The sequence below is a fragment of the Cynocephalus volans genome, chromosome 17 (assembly GCF_027409185.1).
Source record: "Cynocephalus volans isolate mCynVol1 chromosome 17, mCynVol1.pri, whole genome shotgun sequence".
NCBI lineage: Eukaryota > Metazoa > Chordata > Mammalia > Dermoptera > Cynocephalidae > Cynocephalus > Cynocephalus volans.
This window is the reverse complement of record NC_084476.1, coordinates 14,583,612-14,603,941: the sequence shown is the minus strand read 5'-3', so window position 1 is coordinate 14,603,941 and position 20,330 is coordinate 14,583,612. Positions and strand designations below refer to the sequence as shown.

Genomic DNA, 20,330 nt, shown 5'->3' with positions numbered 1-20,330 from the left:
TCTGTTACTATTCTGGTGAAGAGTTTGTGTAACACTGTCATTTTTTCCTTAAATTTTTGAAAGAATTCAACAATAAAGCCACCTGGAACTTAATATTTCCATTTTGAGAAAGTTTGATGATAAATTCCATATATTTAAGTGGCTATCAGACTTTTCAGATTTTCTCTTCTTCTGTTAGATTTAATACATTTTTAGTTTTTAGGCATTTGTTTATTTTACTCAGATTGTGAAATTCATTACCTTAAAGTCATCTATAATATCCTCATATTGTCTTTATATTTTTTTTAAAAACTGAGACGATTTCACATATGAATGAAATCATGTAGTATTTGTCTTTCTGTGCATGGCATATTTCAGTTAACCTAACATTCTCCAGTTTTATCCATGTTGTCACAAATGACAAGATCACATTCTTTTCTGTGGCTGAATAGTATTCCATTGTATCTATACCACATTTTCTTTAACCATTCGTCCATTGATGGACACTTAGGTTGATTCCATGTCTTGACTATTGTGAATAGTGTCTTGAAGATGTCTTTTTGACATACAGATTTAATAAAAGGAGAAAGCAGAATGGTGATTACCAGAGGCTTGAGGTGAATGGCACAGTTAGATAGGAGTAATTTTTTTAAAAGTCTTCTCTCTTTTTAGTTATCCTAGCTAATGGCATGTCTAGTTTCTTCATATTCTCAAAAAACTAACTTTTTGTTTCAGTGATCTTTTATGTTGTTTTATGGGTCTCTATTTCATTTAGTCCTGCCCTGATCTTAATTATTTGTTTCTGTCTACTAATTTTGGGATTGCATTGTACTTGTTTTCTAGTTCTTTGAGGTGTTGTGTTAAGTTGTTTATTTGAAATCTTTCTATTCTTTTGATGTAAGTGTTCACTGCAATAAGTTTCCCTCATAGTACTGCTTTTGCTATATCCCACATGTTTTGGGTATGATATGTATTTATTTTCATAAGTGTCAAGAAATTTTTTGATCTCCTGTTTAATTTCCTCTTGAACCCATATGTCATTGAGGAGCATATTATTTAATTTCCACAAACCATTAGCTAACTGAAAAAAGAAGAGATAAGACCTAAACATCAAAAATCAGAAATGAAAAAGGAGACATTACAACTGATACCACAGAAATACAAGGCCTCAGTAGAGACTATTATGAAATCTGTAGGAAATGCATAAATTTCTGGACACATACAAACTATCAAGACTGAATCAAGAAGAAATAGAAAACATGAACAGACAAATAATGAGCAAGAAGACTGAAGCAATAATCAGCAGCTTCCCAACAAAGAAGAGCCCAGGACCAGATGGTTTTACTTCTGATTCTACCAAACATTTACAGAGGAGTTAATACCAGTTCTCTTGAAACTGTTTCAAAAAATTGGAAACAGAAGACATTCTCCCAAACTCATTCTACAAGGTCGGTATTAACCTGATACCAAAAAGAAAACTTTAGGCCAATATATTTGGTGACTACAGATGCAAAAATTTTCAACAAAATATTAGCAAATGGAATACAGCAAAATATCAAAAAAATTATACACCATGATCAAGTGGGATTCATCCCATGGAGACAAGGATGATTCAACATATGCAAGTTGATAAGTGTGATGTACCAAATCGACAAAATCAAAGACAAAAACCATATGATTATCTTAACAGATGCAGAAAAAACACTTGATAAAATTCGACATCCCTCATGATAAAGACTCTCAACAAATTAGATATTGAAGGAAAGTGTCTCAAAACAGTAAAAGCCATATATGACAACCACTAATATCAACCTGAAAAAGCTTTCAGCTTTTCCCTTAAGAACAGGAACAAGACAAGGATGCTCATTCTCACCACTCCTATTTAACATGGTATTAAAAGTACTAACCTGAGCAATCAGGCAAGAGAAAGAAATAAAGAGCATCCAAATTGGAAAAGACAAAGCCAAACTCTCCCTGTTTCCAGGTGACATGATCTCATATATAGAAAAACCTAAAAACTCTATGAAAAATTCCTTAGAACTGATAAACAATTTCAGTAAAGTTCCAGGATACAAAATCAACACACAAAAATCAGTAGTGTTCCTATACTCCAACACCAAACTAGCAGAAAAAGAAATTAAGAAAGCAAGCTCATTTACAATAGTCACTGAAAAAATAAAATACCTAGGAATAAAGTTAACCAAGGAGGTGAAGGGATCTCAGCAATGAGAACTACAAATCACTGCTGAAAGAAATTAGATAGGACACATAAAAATGGAAAGACATTCCACACTCTTGGATTGGAACAACTTACATTGTGAAAATGTCCATACTACCTGAAGCAATCTACAGATTCAATGTAACCCCCAACAAAACACCAATGATATTCTTCAAAGAAATAGAAAAAAAAAATCCTAACATTCATATGCAAACAAAAGACCCCGAATAGCCAAAGCAATCTTGAGCAAAAAAAAAAAAAAGAAAAGAAAAATAGCCAGAGGACTTACAATGACTAACTTTAAATATTAGTAACCCAAACAGCATGGTATCGGCATAAAAACAGACACTCAGACCAATGTAACAGAATAGAGAACCCAGAAATCAACCCACATTCTTACAACCAACTGATCTTTGACAAAGACAACAAAAACATACATTGGGAAAAGACTGCCTCTTTAATAAATGGTACTGGGAAAACTGGACATCGATATGTGGAAGAATGAAATTAGACCCGTACCTCTTGCTGTGTAACAAAATCAACTCAAAATGGATTAAAGACTTAAATATAAGACCTGAAACTATAAAACTCCTTCAAGAAAACATAGGGAAACACTTCAGGAAGTAGGACTGGGTAAAGACTTTCTGAATAAGACCCCAAAAGCACAGGCAACAAAAGGAAGTTCTTGGATATTTTTTTCTCTTCATTATATGCATATATAAAATCTTTGTTTCTTTGTTTCCTCTAGTATCAGTAAGTATATTTGTTCCTCTTGCTTCTCTTTCACATCATGATTTTGCATTAAATGTCTGGTTATCTGAAGTGCTACATTGGTTTACATCAGCATTTGTCGTGATCCCTTTGAATAGCCATGCGGGTTTGTTTCTTTTGGAGGTCTTTCTAAGTGGAACTGAGTGCTGGATAATTGGGAAAGAGAGGGAGACAGGCATGTCACACTTTCAAGAGTTCTGACAGGAGGGTATTGAATAGTTGGTGAACCCTGTAACTAATGAAGTAAAGAAGAAAACAATTGGAGTGTGGAGTAACAATGAGGTGAGATAAACTCACCTGCAGGAGGTATTTTCTTCAACCTGTCTTGGGTTGTGTAATCTCTGTTCAATCTCAGTCACTTTGATCCCATTTTCTTATTTTCTTCTACATATCTTTTTTTATTTTTAAATTTCTGATCCACTGGTGGCATCTTGTCCCATAGCTAGCGTTGCTATAGTTTGATTCTTAATTTGCATGTATTATGTCATTTCGATGGTAGTTTGGAAGCAGTAAGAAATAAATGTTTACTTACAAAAAAAAAGGAAAAATAAACAAATGAGATTTTATCAAACTAAAACTTTCCTGCACAGCAAAAGAAACAATTAACAGAGCAAAAAGACAGCCTACAGAGTGGGAGAAAATATTTGCAAACTATGCATCTGACAAAGGATTAATATGCAGAATATATAAGGAACTCGAGCAACCACACAGTAAAAAACAAATAATCCAATTGAAAAATGGGCAAAGAAACTGAATAGACATTTTTCAAAGGAGGACATATGAATGGCTGACAGGTATTTGAAAAAATGCTCAACATCACTAATCATCAGAGAAAAACAAATCAAAACCACATTGGCTGTTTTCAAATATTTGAAGTTTGTAGAGACATTTTATGAAACACAATGTGGTCTATTTTGGTAAATATCTCGAGTACTTAAAGGTAATGTGAATTCTATCTTTATTGGGTCTAAAGCTCCAAATATTTGAATTAGGTCAAGTTTGTTAATTGTGAATTGTGTTCTTCAGAGCCTCCATATTCCTACTATTTTTGTTCATATATTCTATTAGCTATTGAAAAAGATGCACTACATTCTCCTTATACAATTTGAGATTTGTACATTTCTCCTTTTGTTTAATGAATTGTGCTTCACACATCTTAAATAAATTGTATTAGCTACAATGTATATTATGATACCTTCCTGTTGTATTAACCTCTTTTCACCATGAAAATTCCTATTTACTTCTGGCTTATTTTCTTAAAGTGTATTTTGCCTGATATTTATATAGCCACATCATATTTCCCTTGGATAGTATTTCTGTGGTATTTTTATTTATTAAGCTACCTGAAAAATTGTCAGTTTTGAGTGGGGACCAGAAAAAGAAAAGGCTCAGAAACATGTCTAGGAGGCCATGCAAGCTGTTTTACCACTTCAGCCTTATTATCAATTAGTTCCAATGGTGTTTGACATATAAGGATGTGGAATGGGGCCTTTGGCAGGCTTTAAATCACAGTGAAGACCTTTGGAATTGTGGAGCAATGCCACGTGACCCTCTGCATATTTTCACTTTGAATTAAATAGCTTCTGGCTTGCTGCTCAGCTTTAGTAGGAACCAAACTATTGACTACAGACCACTGAAATACTGTGCAACACAAACTCTCCATCCTGGTTATCAAACGGAACTTGTATTGTCTGGAATGCAGGATATCTCCTTTGATACATGTTAGTGTTATATCTTGTGATTCAAGTCGATAGAAAACTATCAAAATCCAGTGGAGCAGGACTGCTAATGGTTGTAATTTTCAGGAATAAAGTTTTATGGTCACTCTACCAGGAAATAGGCCATGACCAGCCATGTTGTTGATGGAAGGCATAAGAATTTGGAATGGTTGGTGGAGTAAGGAATTTTTAATTCCAATTTCAACCATGGGACAAGTTGTAAAAACAACTTTTTTCTTAAATTCTTCCTAATTTTTTCTTCAATTATTTGAAGTGTATGTAACTGTTTGAAACAAAAATTATAGGTAAAAAAGGTAGGAAAAAAGGGTCAGTGAAATGAAAAGCAGATGGGATGAGTAGGAAAAACTAGTAAAATGATAGATCTAATCAAATCAATAATTACATTAATAGTTAATAGACTCCAATTGAGATGCAGAATTTGTCAGAATCAATAAAAAATAAGCTCTTATGACTTCTTCAAGAGATATACTTTATATAGAGAGACATGTAGTTTGAAAGTCAATGGCTGGAAAAGGTAGAACACACAGTAAGCATAAAAAGGCTGGAGTAATTATGTTAAAATCATATAAAATAGAACTCAAGATGAAGAGTATTACTAGAGATAAAGAGATATTTCATAATAATAATATGGCTAATTCATTTGTAGACATAATAATAAATGTGTTTGCATCTTGTAAAAGAGCTTCAAAATACATGAATCAAAAATTATATGAATTGAAGAGAGAAATAGGCAATTACACAATTATAGCTAGACATTTCAACATTCTTTTCACATAAAGTGATACAACTAGGTAAAAATGATCAATAAAGATAAAAAATATTGGATAACATTTTCTTGACCTAATTGATATCTAAGAAACACCACACCCAACCACCAATGAAATGCATGTTCTTTTAAAGTCACCATGATAGACTATGTCCTGTACATAAAATACATTTTAACAAATTAAAAGGAACGTAATCATACACAATATTACCTTCAACTTTGGCAGAATTAAATTATAAATCAATAACACCAATAAATTGAAAAAATCAAAATATTTGACAATTAACCAATGCAAAAAGAAATAGTCTATGAGTCAAAGAATAAATCTAAGGGGCATTAGAAAATATTTTGAGAAGAATTATAATGAAAATATAACATCAAAATTTGGAGGATGCAGCTAAAGTTGTGCTTAGAGGAAAATTTATTGCTTTAAAATGCTTGTATTTGAAGGAAAAGGTGTAAAGTGAATGAGATAAAGTTCTCACTTAAAGAGCTGGAAGAAAAACAGCAAAGTAAACTCTAAGTAAGTAGAAAGGTAAAAACAATGGGGAAAAGTAACAAAGCTGAAGTTGGCCTTCTGAAAAAAATCAGCAAAATTGATTAACCCTTCTCCAGATCGCTCAAAAATAAAAAAAGAGAGAGAGAGAGAGAGAGAGAACAGAGGTTCAAATAGCAGAAATGGAATGTGGATTATTACTATAGATTTTACAGGCATTAAAAGAATAATATGAGAACATTTTAAAAATATGTATACTAACAAATATGATAATTTTCTTGAAAAATACAACTTAGAAAACTTGATACAACATAAAACAGAAAACTGAATATTTTTATACTAATGAAATTAATATCAACACCTAACCAGAAAGAAAAATTCATGCTTAGGTGGTTTCACTGTTTAATTCTCTCAATTATTTAAGGAACAATTAAGTTTAAAAAATTCTTATGTAAATAAATTCACCATTTATTTATTACTTTTAGTTGACTAATAATAATTGTGTATATTGATGTTATACAATGTGATGTTTTGATCTATGTATAGAAAGATTTGAAATAATTTTACACAAATTATACAGAAAACAGAAAAGGAACAGTTTCCAACCCATTTTATGAGACTAGCAAAAATTTTATTATTTTAGATTTTTATTGAATCAAAATTGATTATACATATTTAAGGGGTTCAACACTGAGATATGTTGATCAAATCAATACTACTAGAATACATTTTTTTAAAAAGAAAACTACAATCATAATAACCAAAATCTGTTCCAGTTATGTATTGCTGTGCAACAAATCACCCCAAAACTTAGTGGCTTTAAATAACAACTGTATTTATTTTACTCATCTTCAGTTTGGGCAAGGCTTGGTTTGGACAGCTCATCTCTGCTCCATGTGATGTCACCTTGGCTAGGAGGCTGGAGCTGGACCATCTGTAGGCTGCAGACCATCTGTTTAATCACATGTCTGGTGGTTGATGCTGAGTGTTGGGACCTTAGCTGGGACTGTCAGCTGGAACACCTACCCGTGGCCTCTCCATACAGTCCAGGCTTTCTCACAACATGGTGGCTGTGTTCCAAGGACAAGTTTCGAGATGCTCAACCTCATCAGTCATCAGAGCAATGCAAATTAAAACTACAATGTAATATTAATATATACTTCTTCAAATGGCTAAAATAAAAACTATTACTACCAAGTGTTGGTGAGAATATGAGCAACTGGAACACTCACGTAGTGCTCGTGGGAATGTAAAATGATACAACCACTTTGGAAAACTGTTTGAAAGTTTTTTATAAAGTTGAGCCCACAATTATCATCTGAAACATGTGTCTCACCCAAAGATGTGTACATCAGTATTCATAGCTGCTTTGTGCATAATGGCCAGAAAACTAGTTACAGTCAAAATGTTCATCAGCTGTAGAAGGCATAAACAAATTGTGATCTACAATAGAATACTACTCAGTAAGGAAAACATAAATTACTGATACACTCTACAACACAGAAGAATTTCAAAACACTTTGTGCTGAGCAAAAGAAGCCAGACATAAGAGTGCACACTGTAAGATTCCATTTATTTGACTCTCTGGGAAAAGCAAACTAATCTATAAGGACAGAATTCAGATCACTGGCTACGTGAGTCTGTGATTCCCGTATTTCATATCTTGACTGTGGTAGTTCACACAGGTAGACACGGTTGTTGAAACTTTTTGAAATGTACACTTAAAATGGATGTATTTTATTTGATGTAAATTACACCTCAGTAGAGCTGATTTTGAACTAAAATAGATTGACTTTCTGCTCTATTGATCATTCCCTTTGCTGTGCAGAAGATTTTTAGTTTGATATAATACCATTTGTTTATTTTTTTCTTTTGTTGCTTGTGCTTTTGGGGTCTTCTTCATAAAGTCTTTGACCAGTCCTACTTCTTGGAGTGAATAATAGAAGAAAAAATTTGCGAACTCTACATCCAACAAGGGATTAATATCCACAATATATAAGGAACTCATACAACTATACAGTAAAAAGCTTAAACAATCCAATTAAAAAATGGGCAAAGGAGCTGAATAGACATTTTTCAAGGGAAGACATACAAAGGACCAACAGGTACATGAAAAATGCTCAGCATCACTAATCATCAGGGAAATGCAAATCAAAACCAAATAGAGATATCATCTTACCCCTGTTAAACTGGACATTATAAAAAAGACCGAGAATAACAAATATTGGCAAAGATTCAGGGAAAGGAGAACTCTTCTACACAGTTGGTGGGACCGTAAACTAGCACAGCCGTTATGGAAACAGTATGGAGTTTTTGCAAACAACTACAGACAGAACTACCATACGATCCAGCAATCCCACTACTGGGTACGTATCCAAAGAAATGGAAATCATCATGTTGAAGGGATACATGTATTCACATGTTCATCACAGCTCTATTCACAATATCCAAAATATGGAACCAACCTAAAAGTCTATCTATGGATGACTGGATGAGGAAACTGTGGTATATATACACGATGGTATACTACTCAGCCATAAAAAAGAATGAACTTTTGCCATTTGCAGCAACATGGATGAACCTGAAGAAAATGATCTTAAGTGAAATAAGCCTGACACAGAAAGAGAAATACCACATGTTGTTACTCATAAATGGGTGCTAAGCACACATACACACATACACACACAAACCGGGGGGGGGGGGAGGAAGAAGATATAACAACCACAATTATTTGAAGTTGATACAACAAACAAACAGAAAGGACAGTGTTGGGGGGGAGGGGGGGAGGGAGAAGGGAGGGAGGTTTTGGTGATGGGGAGCATTAATCAGCTACAATGTATATCGACAAAATAAAATTTAAAAAATAAAAAGAAAAGAAAAAAAATAAAAATAAAAATAAATGGGTGCTAAGAAAGAAGGAAAGATAGACAGAAAGATAGATAGATAGAAGGAAAAAACAGAAAAAAAGAATGAAATAATGAAAGAAAGAAAAAAAGAAAAAGAGAGAGAGAGAAAGAAAGAAAGAAAAAAACCACAATAGCACATTAAACTCTCAGAAGGAGAGAATAAACTTAAGGACACTAGAAATGGGGGGGGGGGGAAGAGGGGAGCTGGGAGTGACAGGTCAAGTGCAGGTTATGGGGAAAGATTACAATTTGTAATGATGAATAGGTTAGTAACCTTAAATATTCATGTAATTCCTTTAGTTTTGATATGGTTCACTAATCTCAGCTGTATATGGCAACTCCCACTCCAGTATTCTCCAGAAAGTAAATCTCCTACTTCTGCCGGGGTTAGGGATGGGCAGTATTTCACTTGTGTGGAGGAAAAGGGGATTTAGGGATCCAACTTTTTTAAAATGGCTATCACCTCTCTTCTTAGCTTATTTCCCTTTCACTTCCAGATGCAGGGGTACCAAGGGCTTCCAGTTTCAAGGCCTTTTAAGGATTCTTTGGTGTCAATCATACAGTTTCTTCTATTTTATCTACTGCCAGTTTAGGATTTAGCTTTTCTATGTCTGTCAACGCAGTTAACTGTTAAAGAAAAATTGCACTGCATGGAGTTAAACAGGCAAGGAAGACTTTATTCAAGATTGTTTCACTATGGGTCAAGACTGCTGTAATAGGGGAGGGAGACTGAACTCAACTCTGCTGAAACAAAAGGCATAAGGATTTTTTTTTATTAAGAATATTCACGAAGGCCAACCCCGTGGCTCAGTCGGGAGAGTGAGGCGCTGGGGGTGCAGTAGTGCTCCTGCCGCAGGTTCGGATCCTATATAGGGATGGCCAGTGTGTTCACTGGCTGAGCACGGTGAAGGCGACACCAAGCCAAGGGTTGCAATCCCCTTGCCGGTCACAAAATAATAATAATAATAATTTTTCTTAAGTTTAAAAAAAATTTTTTAAAAAGGATATTCATGAGACACAAAGCTAATTGTCACCCCTTGTGCCCATGATGTGAGGGCCAGATTCATACTGGGGCCATACCCATTACCAGAAATTCCTTTGGTACCCCGTGTCTCCACACAATTATCCCCCAACCTCCCATCCCTTCCCTCTCTCCCCCCGACTCCGCTTTGTAGCCCTAGGAATGTTCCCTCCCTCTGTAAGACCACCATACTACTGTGGTCTTTCTTTCCTTCTTTCCTTTCTCTCTTAGCTCCCACATATGAGTGAGCATATGCAGTATTTGCCCCTCTGTGCTTTGCTTATTTCACTCAACATAAGTTTCTCCAGGTTCATCCATATTGTTGCAAATGGGAGTATTTCATTCTTTTTTATGGCAAAGTAGTATTCCATAGTGTTAAGAGCTGGGGTGAGCTAGTAGAAAAGTATCGGAGGGAGTTACGGTGAGGTTGGTCAATGTAATTAAGTAATCTGTGTTTGCTAATAGGAACTTATGGAAATTATACCTCTGCTCCTCTGCAGAGACTGAGAGCTAGGTAGGCTACCTTTTTTGATGGTTACATTTCAAAGGGATGGCTCCCAGGTCCTTGTGAAAAACATTCTTGAGCTGTAAAACTGGCAAAAGTCTGGGAGAAGATTTATGTCTCAAACAGACAGAGAAAGAATTTACAATAGCAAGTTTTCTAAAGTAAATGTAAAGAAAATGGAGGTCGTGTTCCTATAGTCAAGAAGTCTGTCTAAAGTTGGGTCAAGCTGAGGACAACCTTGAGGGTGTCTTGGTCATCCACCTGGTTTCCGACTTCCAAAATTTTGTTACTATTGTTTACTTTCCTCTCTTCTCTGTCCTTGTGGGTTTTATGTGTTATAAAAAAATCACTGTACTTTTAGTAGAATTTAAGAAGTGTGTGAAAGTAGATGCATGAGTTCAGTATAATATTGTTAACCAGAAGCACAAGATTTCTTTAAGAAAGATATGTCATATGCCTTTAAGATGTTTGTAAAAGTACATATTGACAGCTTTTGAATTTCTTTAGAGAAAAAGTTTAGAGGCAGAAACCTTTTTGCAAGGGGGCAGCTAGGTGTTTTATTACATAGAAAGTGGATTTTTACCATAGACTGTGGTTAAAAATCAATAAAAATAGCATATCTCCTTAATACTACCGCTGAACATAGAGAAAAAAGTAAAGCTTCCCGAATTTTAAATGAAGTCAGCACAGTACTAATTTGGTCTATTATAGGAGATTCAGAGGGAATTGGATAATTACATGTGTTAACACTAATGAGGCTCTGGGGAACTCTGTCCCACGACTCCCTGTCTCTGTAGATGCCTAAATACAGCACGTTCAGCCTCCTCCTGGTTTAGCTCGATGAGCCAGCAGCTCCCTATATCTGAGTCTACCTGTTCAGGTTTCAAAACATAAATATGAGATACTTCAAAATCCCAGAAGACCTGGGGCAGGTGGGATCAGAGTACCATGTGTCCCAGGTCGTCTCAAATACTCAGTGCAGAACCTCTTCTTTCTGGTCTTCTCTGGTCCAGCTGATGTAACTGTGACTGCTCCAGCTTTCCCTTCAGATCTGGCCTTGACTTGGCTTTACGGTCCTTCGTTAAACTTTTGGGCTCCTCACCTGGACTTCTAGTCTCTCTCTCTCTTCCTTTATCCCTGCAAACTGTGTATTTAACCTCAATTGAACAATCTGACTTTTGCTTCGGGCTGTTTGCCACTTGCATTTATTATTCTTGATCCTGAATCCTGTCTGCAGTGAAGCCCATCACGAAGATTGTCAGGAGGAATCTGAGCTCTTCCACCCAAATCAAGGCATCTGCATTGTCTTCTCAGTAACCACAGTAGCGTTAAGTAGAGAAACTTGAGACAAACAATTGCAGGCTGGCAGGTCCTACCTCTGGAATAATCTGTCCATTGTGTCCAAGCCAGCCCTTGCCTGTTGGCTGACACAGTAGATGGAGAGACATTGGAGGTAAGTAAAGGGACCTCATCACCCTGGAGTGACAGAGGGAGAGGTTGCCCCAAGTGATGGAAGTACCTCATTGATGTCTCAAGGATCTACAGAGGTTTCTGAAGCCACAGGTAGAATGAAAGATGAGAAACCCTTTTAGAGAAAGGAAGAACCAAAAAATAGGGCAAGAAATACTAGCACAAGGTGCTTTAGTAGAGAGAAAAAAAGACAGAAGGTTAAAAAACTGGGCTTTTTCTACTGTGTTGATTGTTTAGTCTCTGGAGTCGCATGCTATGGGTTTGGGTTTGATTTTGTCTCAAGTATTTACAAGCTGTGGGTCCTTGTGCAAATTACTCAAATATCCCTAGTCTCAGTTTTCTTATACAATGGTGAGAATAATAATCTCTGTGCCCTGGTGTTGTTTGAGAATTAAAGGAGACAGGGCTGGCAGGTTAGCTCAGTTGGGAGGGGGTAGTGCTGATAAAACCAAGGTCAAAGGTCAAGGTTTTGGTTCCTTGTACTGGCCAGCTGCCAAAAAAATTTTAAAAATTAAAATTAAAATTAAAGGAGACAATCTGTGTGAGGTCTCAGTAGAGTGCCTGACATACGACAGTGGCTAGTACAGCTCAGCTACAAGCTGGTGGTGCCAATGACAAAAACTCAAATGCAGGGAGAAAGTGCAGGAATTCACACTTTTTATCTCAGAAGACATGATGAGGCAATAAAGGGCATGAGTCCTTCACTTTAAATTGAGATATCATGAAGGTCTTTAAAGGAAGAATGTTGTGTGGGATTTTGAGATACCTCCTAAGAGAATGTGAGATTAGCTCACCTCAGTATACTCAGGGTCTCATGCATACGTCCTGCTGCAATGATGAAACTGATATGGGCTGTAGACTTAGTCCAAGGCATGGTCATACCAGGGCTAAGCATGCCCAGAACCTGATTGGAAGATACTGTCTGTGTAAAGATTGAATAGAGAGAAAGAGACAGGAAAGGAAAAACACACGAGATTCCTGAGAAAGAGAGAAAGGAAAGAAGTAGGGTCAGATCGAAGTCAAAGTCAGGGTAATGACGAATTTAAAGGGAGATTGGGGAGCTGGGAGAATCGGGAGTGAGCACATGCAGTTTTAGAAGAAACCTATCATCCAACCTCCTCCCCAGCCTCCAGATGATGCAGAGTCATCAAAACCAATCCAGCGCCTCTGGATTTTTCCTCCGGGGAATGTCTGAGTCTCCAGAGCAACAGCAGTTACTCTTTGGACTTTTCCTGTGTATGTATCTTGTCACCTTGACTGGGAATGTGCTCATCATCCTGGCCATCGGCTCTGACCCGCACCACCACACCCCCATGTACTTCTTCCTGGCCAACCTGGCTTTGGTTGACATGGGTTTAACATCGTCCACAGTTACCAAGATGCTGGTGAACGTCCAGACTCAGCATCACACCATCTCCCGTACTGGTTGCCTCCCGCAAATGTATTTCTTTCTGATGGTTGGTGACCTGGACAGCTTCTTCCTGGCTGTAATGGCATATGACCGCTGCGTGGCCATTTGCCGCCCTTTCCACTACTCCATGGTCATGAGCCCCCGAGTCTGTGCCCTGCTGCTTGCCCTGTGCCGGGTCCTCACCAACACTGTTGCCCTGACTCACACCATCCTCATGGCTCGGCTGTCCTTCTGCGTTGTTGGAGAAATAGTTCCCTTTTTCTGTGACATAACTCCTGTCCTGAAGCTGTCGTGTTCTGACACCCGCATCAATGAGTTGATGGTTTTTTTCTTAGGAGGCACAGTGCTCATCGTCCCCTTTATATGCATTGTCATCTCCTACATCCACATTGTATCTGCTATCCTGAGGGTCTGGACGCCTGGTGGCAGGGGTAAGGCCTTTTCCACCTGCAGCTCCCATCTCTGTGTTGTCTGTGTGTTCTATGGGACCCTCTTCAGTGCCTACCTGTGCCCTCCCTCTGTTGCCTCTGAAGAGAAGGACATTGCAGCAGCTGCAGTGGACACCATAGTGATTCCTTTGCTGAACCCCTTTATCTACAGCCTAAGAAACAAGGACATGAAGGGGGCCCTAAAGAGGCTCTTCAGTCTCGGGAGAATTTTTTCCTTTTGGATATAGTGATAGCAATGTCTAATGAAAAGACACAGGCTTGGAGTCAAACTGGCTTCAGTTTTGGGTCTGCCACACACTAGTCATAAGATTGTAGTTCAGGTACTGAACTTCTGTGAGCCTTAGTTTTCTCATCTATTAAGTGAAGATCATAGTTTCCATCTAGTAAGGTGATTTGGAGACTGAGATAAACTATGTAATGCATCCAACATAGTGGCAAATAATAGTAGATGTTCAATAAATGATAACAATTATTATCATTACTATTGTCATTCTTTATTCCTCCTTCAACTCGGAAGTTAAAAAAATCTTTTTTTTCTGAGATTCTTCTGTTTAACAAATATTTACTGTGCTGGGAGATATTTTATGTGCCAGGGATACATCACTGAACAAGACAAGTCCTGGCTTTCATGACACTTTCATTCCAGGTTAGTAAGTTACCAATCATCAACAGTTTGGGGACACCTGTCTTGTTTATAGCACTAAATGGAGGTCAGGAGAAAGCAATAAAGGATGCAGGTTACCTTTGGAGATGCAGAATAGGTAGAGTTCCCCATTAGAAGACTGACATTCAACGTTTACATTTCCAGTCTTGTTTTCCGACTTCCCATGGTTTGCAATGATTTCACCAGGGAGGGTGCAAGAGCTCCTTGTGCTGCCTCTGCCTCCTGCTGGTCTGAAATGTTCAATGCAGTGTTCTTTCTGTGACTTGTAGGTGAGAAGACTGCAGCCCTCTTTCCTTACTTGCCTATGGGTTTGCCTTCAGATCTAAAGAGGGCACCAGGAGTTTAAATTAGTTGCAGAGATGAAGAAAATGATGTTTATTGGCATGTGAGGTTCTTTCTGTCTCCACAAATCTTCGAAATACTAAAGATATTATTTAGGAAAATAAGGGCCATATATTTTTGATTCCTTGTATCTGACCAAGTGTCTCCTGGCTGCCTACACCTCCCTTTCACTACAGTTTGTTTCTCAGGCTCAACTCATCTTAAAATGTTTTATGATTCCTGTTCTTTTTCAACAAATAACTATTGACCATCTTTCATGGGATCAAACTGTCCCAGGCTTCAGCAGCTGGTGAGTACAAATGTGAATCATTTAGAGCAGCATGCCACATCTTGGTACTACTTGAGGATTCTATTTCTTTTCTGACTCGAAACAGAAAGTTTGTCCTTCTTTCTAGAGCTCGTTTCCAGATATTCCCTCTAAGACTCCTTGAATGGGGTGGTGAGGGTGTTCTCACACAACCAGAGCCGGGGCTGTTTGCAACCCTGGAGCCCTTCTGCTCTCATCTCTTTAGTCTGCAACTCTCCTTCCATCCTATTGACATCTATCACTCTGCCGACTGTGGGTCACTGATAATCTCTCCTGAGCCACTGACCTCTAGCTTTCTTCTGTCCTTTCCACTGGCAAGAAAATACCCTCTACTTGTCATGATCAGCTCTTTCAGGGGAGGGTCTCCTGATAGAGCTCTGAGGCTCCTGATGACACAGTTAGTGGTCATGTGGGAGACTGAGAAGTGAAATTACCAGACTCAGGCTCACGCTATCCCTGCAATCCATGTCCCCTCTGATATCTTAAACCTGCTGCTCAGACTGACCCAAACAGCCCCACCTTTTCAACTCATGATGGTTTCTCTAGGTGCCCTTCTGGTTTCCTTTTCCATTTGGATCATCAGGGGTTTTCAATCATTTGATAGTGCAGTACATGTCTGAACTCTGTTTGGGGTTGGTTTTAAGTTCTCTCCCACAGCCTCTAGCAAAGTAGGTGCGACTGGGTGTCCAGTTTGGTTTCCCCTATATAATTCTGTGGCAGTTATGAGTTAGGTCAGCACAGAGCATACAAAGGTCCACCAAGGGACACTGCTGCATATCACTGTTCAACAGTCTAACATTCTTAGATTCCACCCGGCCAAAATCATTACCACTGTATTCAAAGATCCAAATTTCTTCCTCCCTTGATACGTTCTATTATACCCTGTCCTTAAGCTCAAACTTCTATTCCTTCGAGGTCACCCATTGCATATAGGGTTATGAACTATTGTAATGTTGGCATTAAAATAGTTCACACTGAGGTACAGATTATTTATCAATCTTTGCATTTGCATTCTGTAATGTAAGCAGAGTGTGATTTTAATTGGGATCAGAGGTGGGGTGATGGAGAGCTTCCTGATGCCCCTTCTCTACTTAGGGTATTTACTTTCTCTTGCTGAGAACCTGTACTAGTCTGTTTTGTGTTGCTTATACCAAAATACATGGAACTGGGTAATTAATAAAGAAAATGAAATTTAGTGCTTAAAGTTTCTGAGGCTGGGAAGTCCAAAGTCCATCTGGTGGTGGCAACAGTGACTAAGGGGTCTCATATTGCAAGATGGTGGAAGCAGAGAGAGCAGAAAGAGAGAGAAAGACAGACTCTCCTCTCTGTTTAAAGCCCTCAGAACCCTGTCCCTGACCACCATTTTTAATCCATTCACTACTGTACGGTCCTACAATCCAATCACCTCTTCAAGGCCCCACCTTTCAATTACCACAATAGGATTTCCCACCCTCTTAACAGTCACAGTGGGAGCCAAGTTTATAATACATAAAACTTGGATGACACAATTCAAGCTTCAGGGAGTTTTGGGGGGACATAATTCAATCCACTACAGAACCGGTTTTGAAAAAGCAGCTTGTCTGCAATGTGTTCCCTCTCTTCCTTAAAGATGGTTAAACCTAATCAAAATTATTCAAGGTGTCTCGCCTTCCATTTTATTCTTAGATATCAGTCCACAGAGCCAGAAATCAAGAACAATCCTTTATTCTACCACCTACTTCCCACGAATTACCAATACCTGTCTGTCTACCTTGACAGGTGTTCTCTTCTCTATCCCCGTGCCGTTGTATTCATTCAGGCACATCTGTTATCATCTGTTATCTAGATGTACAATGACCTTCTAATTAAGCTCCCTGTCTCCAGGCTCCCCAATCCATTGCTAAGTCATTTTGTGCATTGGTTATGTGAATAATCTTTCTCAAACACAAACATAACCTTCCCTAGATCTAATCCCTACTCCTCTGCACCCCAAGCCAATGGCATCCCGTCACTTGCAAAGCAATGTCTAAACTTTTTAATGGGGCATCCTGGCCACTCCACAGTAGAGTCCTTCTCTGCCTGTCTAGATTCATCTCTCGATGTTTTCTTGCCTCATATACACCTATGCTCTAGGAACACCCAATTTTTATACTTTCCTGATCTTACCATGCTATCTTAATGCTCTGACTCACTCTGTCCCCTCTGCCTAGACTGTCATTGGTCCCATTATGTATCAACCCTGAGCATCCTTCAAAACCCAGCTGAAGAATTACTTCCCCTGTAAAGTTTTGGCTGACATTCAGGCAGCATTAGCTTTATCCTCCCTTGTGCTACTAGCATGTGATTATGTCACAGTCCCTCAGCCTCTATTTCCTCAACTGTAAAATATAGATAACAACAGTGTATGCTTTATAGGATTATTATGAGGATTAAAGGAGATAATACAGGTAAAGCTTTAATGCAGTGCCTGGCATGTAGTAATCATGCATAATAAGCACAATTATTCATATTATTTTTATTTTAAGGCACTTTATGTACTCTTGCATATCTTTAGTTCACCTATCTCTACACTACTAAAATGTGAACTTCTTTACCATGGAGGTCATGTCTTTATCCAGCTCTGTGTGATCATGGATAGGCACATGCCTGATATGGAGTTGCTAACTTGCTAAAGAGCTACTGAATGACAGAGTCTATAACATAAGGAAAGTCTCACTATTATCCTGTTATTATCTCTAATTTTTATCCTTAATGACAAATTTATGTATATGTGAGATCTTTCCTGGTCTCATTTATAGCATTTCCCTCAAAAAACCTTCCTGGATTCAAAGATAATAATCAATGTGACATTTATGGATTTTTTTCCCTTAAATACAGAGTGAATTTAATTCTTTATTTGATTCCCCCCCAACTTCCATCTGTGACAAGATAAAATAATTTTTGTTTATTTTAAAAATTTAGATGTCATATTTGAAATTATATATATATATAAATAAAACAGTACGTGTGTCCGTGCGTGCGTGCGTGTGTGTCTACAGGATTAAATGCAAGTGCCAGGTCTCCTCATCTGAGAAAAGTAGTTCTGCTGTCACATTTTGAAACAATTAATGTTAACTTTTGGGAAGGACATAAACTGATCACTTGAAATGTCAATGATACGAACTTCCATAAGTATGTGTAAACTTGAGAACATATTGCACATCTGTGGTTTTCAAAAAAGCAGCAAACTTTGTTGACCAGGGAAGGCTGGCAAATGCAGCCCTGGCGTGGCTGAAGTAAAGTGCCCCAAATAAAGTATGTACTTCCAATGTGATTTTCAGAAGTTGTACATACATATCCAAGTCAATATGGCACAAGCAAGTGTGCTTTGGGCTGCCCACAACCAAGGAAAACTAATCTGGGGGATGGGGTGGACTAGCAGAACAGGTGGTGATAAAACATGTCTCAGGAGGCAAGTGGGCTTGATGTTTCTTGAGGAAAATCTACTCAGAGCAGTGTCACCTGCCCATGGCTTAAAATATGAATGACAGTGTGTAGACCCCTTTGGAGAATGGGCCTGACAGAACTAGCCTAACCTTCAAGGATCCAAATGACAGAACTGGAGTTCAGGCAGGGACATTGAGCCAAGTACTCAGTCCTAGACATGGCATCATCACAGAAGTAGTGAAAGTAAACAGCAGTTTGCGAGTGTGTCCAAGCTAACCAAGGTGTGCTTTGTCTAGACCACAAGAAAGGTTCTATCCCTGTTCAGGTTTTGACTCTAGAACTGGCTGTGATGGTGCCTGCAGACAAAATGACTCCATGTTTGCAGCTTGATCAGGTAGAGGGTGGGAGAAACATTCTTTGTTCTTCCACGAAGATACCTGGGATACGAGGGGTAATTTAATCAGCTCCAGGTCAAGGGCCACTTTCTGAGTAAATATTAAACAAATAGAGAGTAAGACACTCTTCTGATCTGTCTGTCCTCATATACTCACCCATCAACTCACCCATCCATTGACCTTTAGTCATTTGGTTCTAGCTCAAGCCAGAGCAGATGTTTTGCTGTGTGCTAGGACAGCTGATTGCCTTTCGACTAAGAAGATAACTAGCATGCCATGCTGCCCATCATCACCGTAATTCAAGAGTGTCTGAACAAGTTCTGCTAGAAAATTCATCTCTGATGGAGGTGTGGAAAACTAACATTTATTATTCTTGGTCAGTTGTGATGTTAAGCCAAATTTATTAGTGTGTATTTATTTCAAATTAAAAATATGTTAGGCCTTTCATAATTTTTCCACCTATACAAAAGATGACATTGAGATTCAGAGGAGTTAGGTGAATTGCCTGAGACCATGCAGTCACCACTCTGGTCAGTGTGGCTTACAAGTGCGATCTGTCTTTTCTAAATACTGTTCTCTTGCAACTATGTGGTGCTGAGTCTCAGAAGCATTTGTAATTCTGTTTATCTTTAACTAAGTACAGTCCTGAAGAAAGAGACCTCTGTGGACCTTCCATGGATGCTGAACAAGACAGAAGAATACAGAAGATAGAAGATTACTGGGCTCATACTACAAACCTGGGGTCACTAAGCTGAGTAGAAATGATTGTCGGGGAGATAGATAATGAAACGCCAGGTTGAGAGAGGGGCCAAATGAGGTGGGGGCAACAGAAGGCTCCAGGCTTTGGATACTTTCTTTGTCTTTCTCTTTCCCTACCTGGATTGAGCCTGTGTCTTGACTGAAATTGATAGACAACTGGTCTGAAAGTGAACTGCTGAATAAAAGTTATCGTAGTCTAGAAGGGTGATCAGTGTTCCTAAAATCAAGAAGAAGCCTCAAGTCCTTAAGTGGAGCAGATGAACTCATAACAGTGGATAGTTTCCTGGAGCATGGAGGGTCCTGTATAACTTCTCTGTCTGACCTGCTGACATCACCACCATCAAAAAAAAATTGATAAGAGCACTGACTGGGAAGTGAGGAAAGGAAAAGAGACACTTTACAAATTCCCAGTTCTGCCACCTTTCTATGACATGGGATCCCTGTTAGCCAACATCTTCCAACAATTTATAAGAACTGATAAATTTCCAGGAAATAAAAGATGAGACTAAATTTTGAATGGAATAGGCAAGAGCAATAACCAATAATATCAACTCAGAATTCACAGTGATACTAAGTAGTTGCAAAGAAAAGAGAGAATAACTATAAAAGAATGCAATTCAAGTAATCAAATATTTACTGAGAACTTATTCCATGCTGGGCCCAAGATGAGGGATCTAGCATTTAGAGATGTGTGAATATATGAGTCTGTTATAGAGAACAGCAAATG

The 20,330-nt window shown here is 38.1% G+C and overlaps 1 protein-coding gene across 1 annotated transcript in view; it reads left to right on the top strand.

Moving 5' to 3' along the window:
* Positions 1-13,958, top strand: part of LOC134365539 (olfactory receptor 1N1-like) — a 38,241-nt gene extending 24,283 nt beyond the window's left edge. Inside the window, 1 exon segment of the mRNA XM_063081658.1 lies at positions 13,014-13,958. Within this exon segment, the coding sequence (XP_062937728.1) occupies positions 13,014-13,958 (945 nt within the window).
* The last annotated feature ends 6,372 nt before the right edge of the window (positions 13,959-20,330 follow it).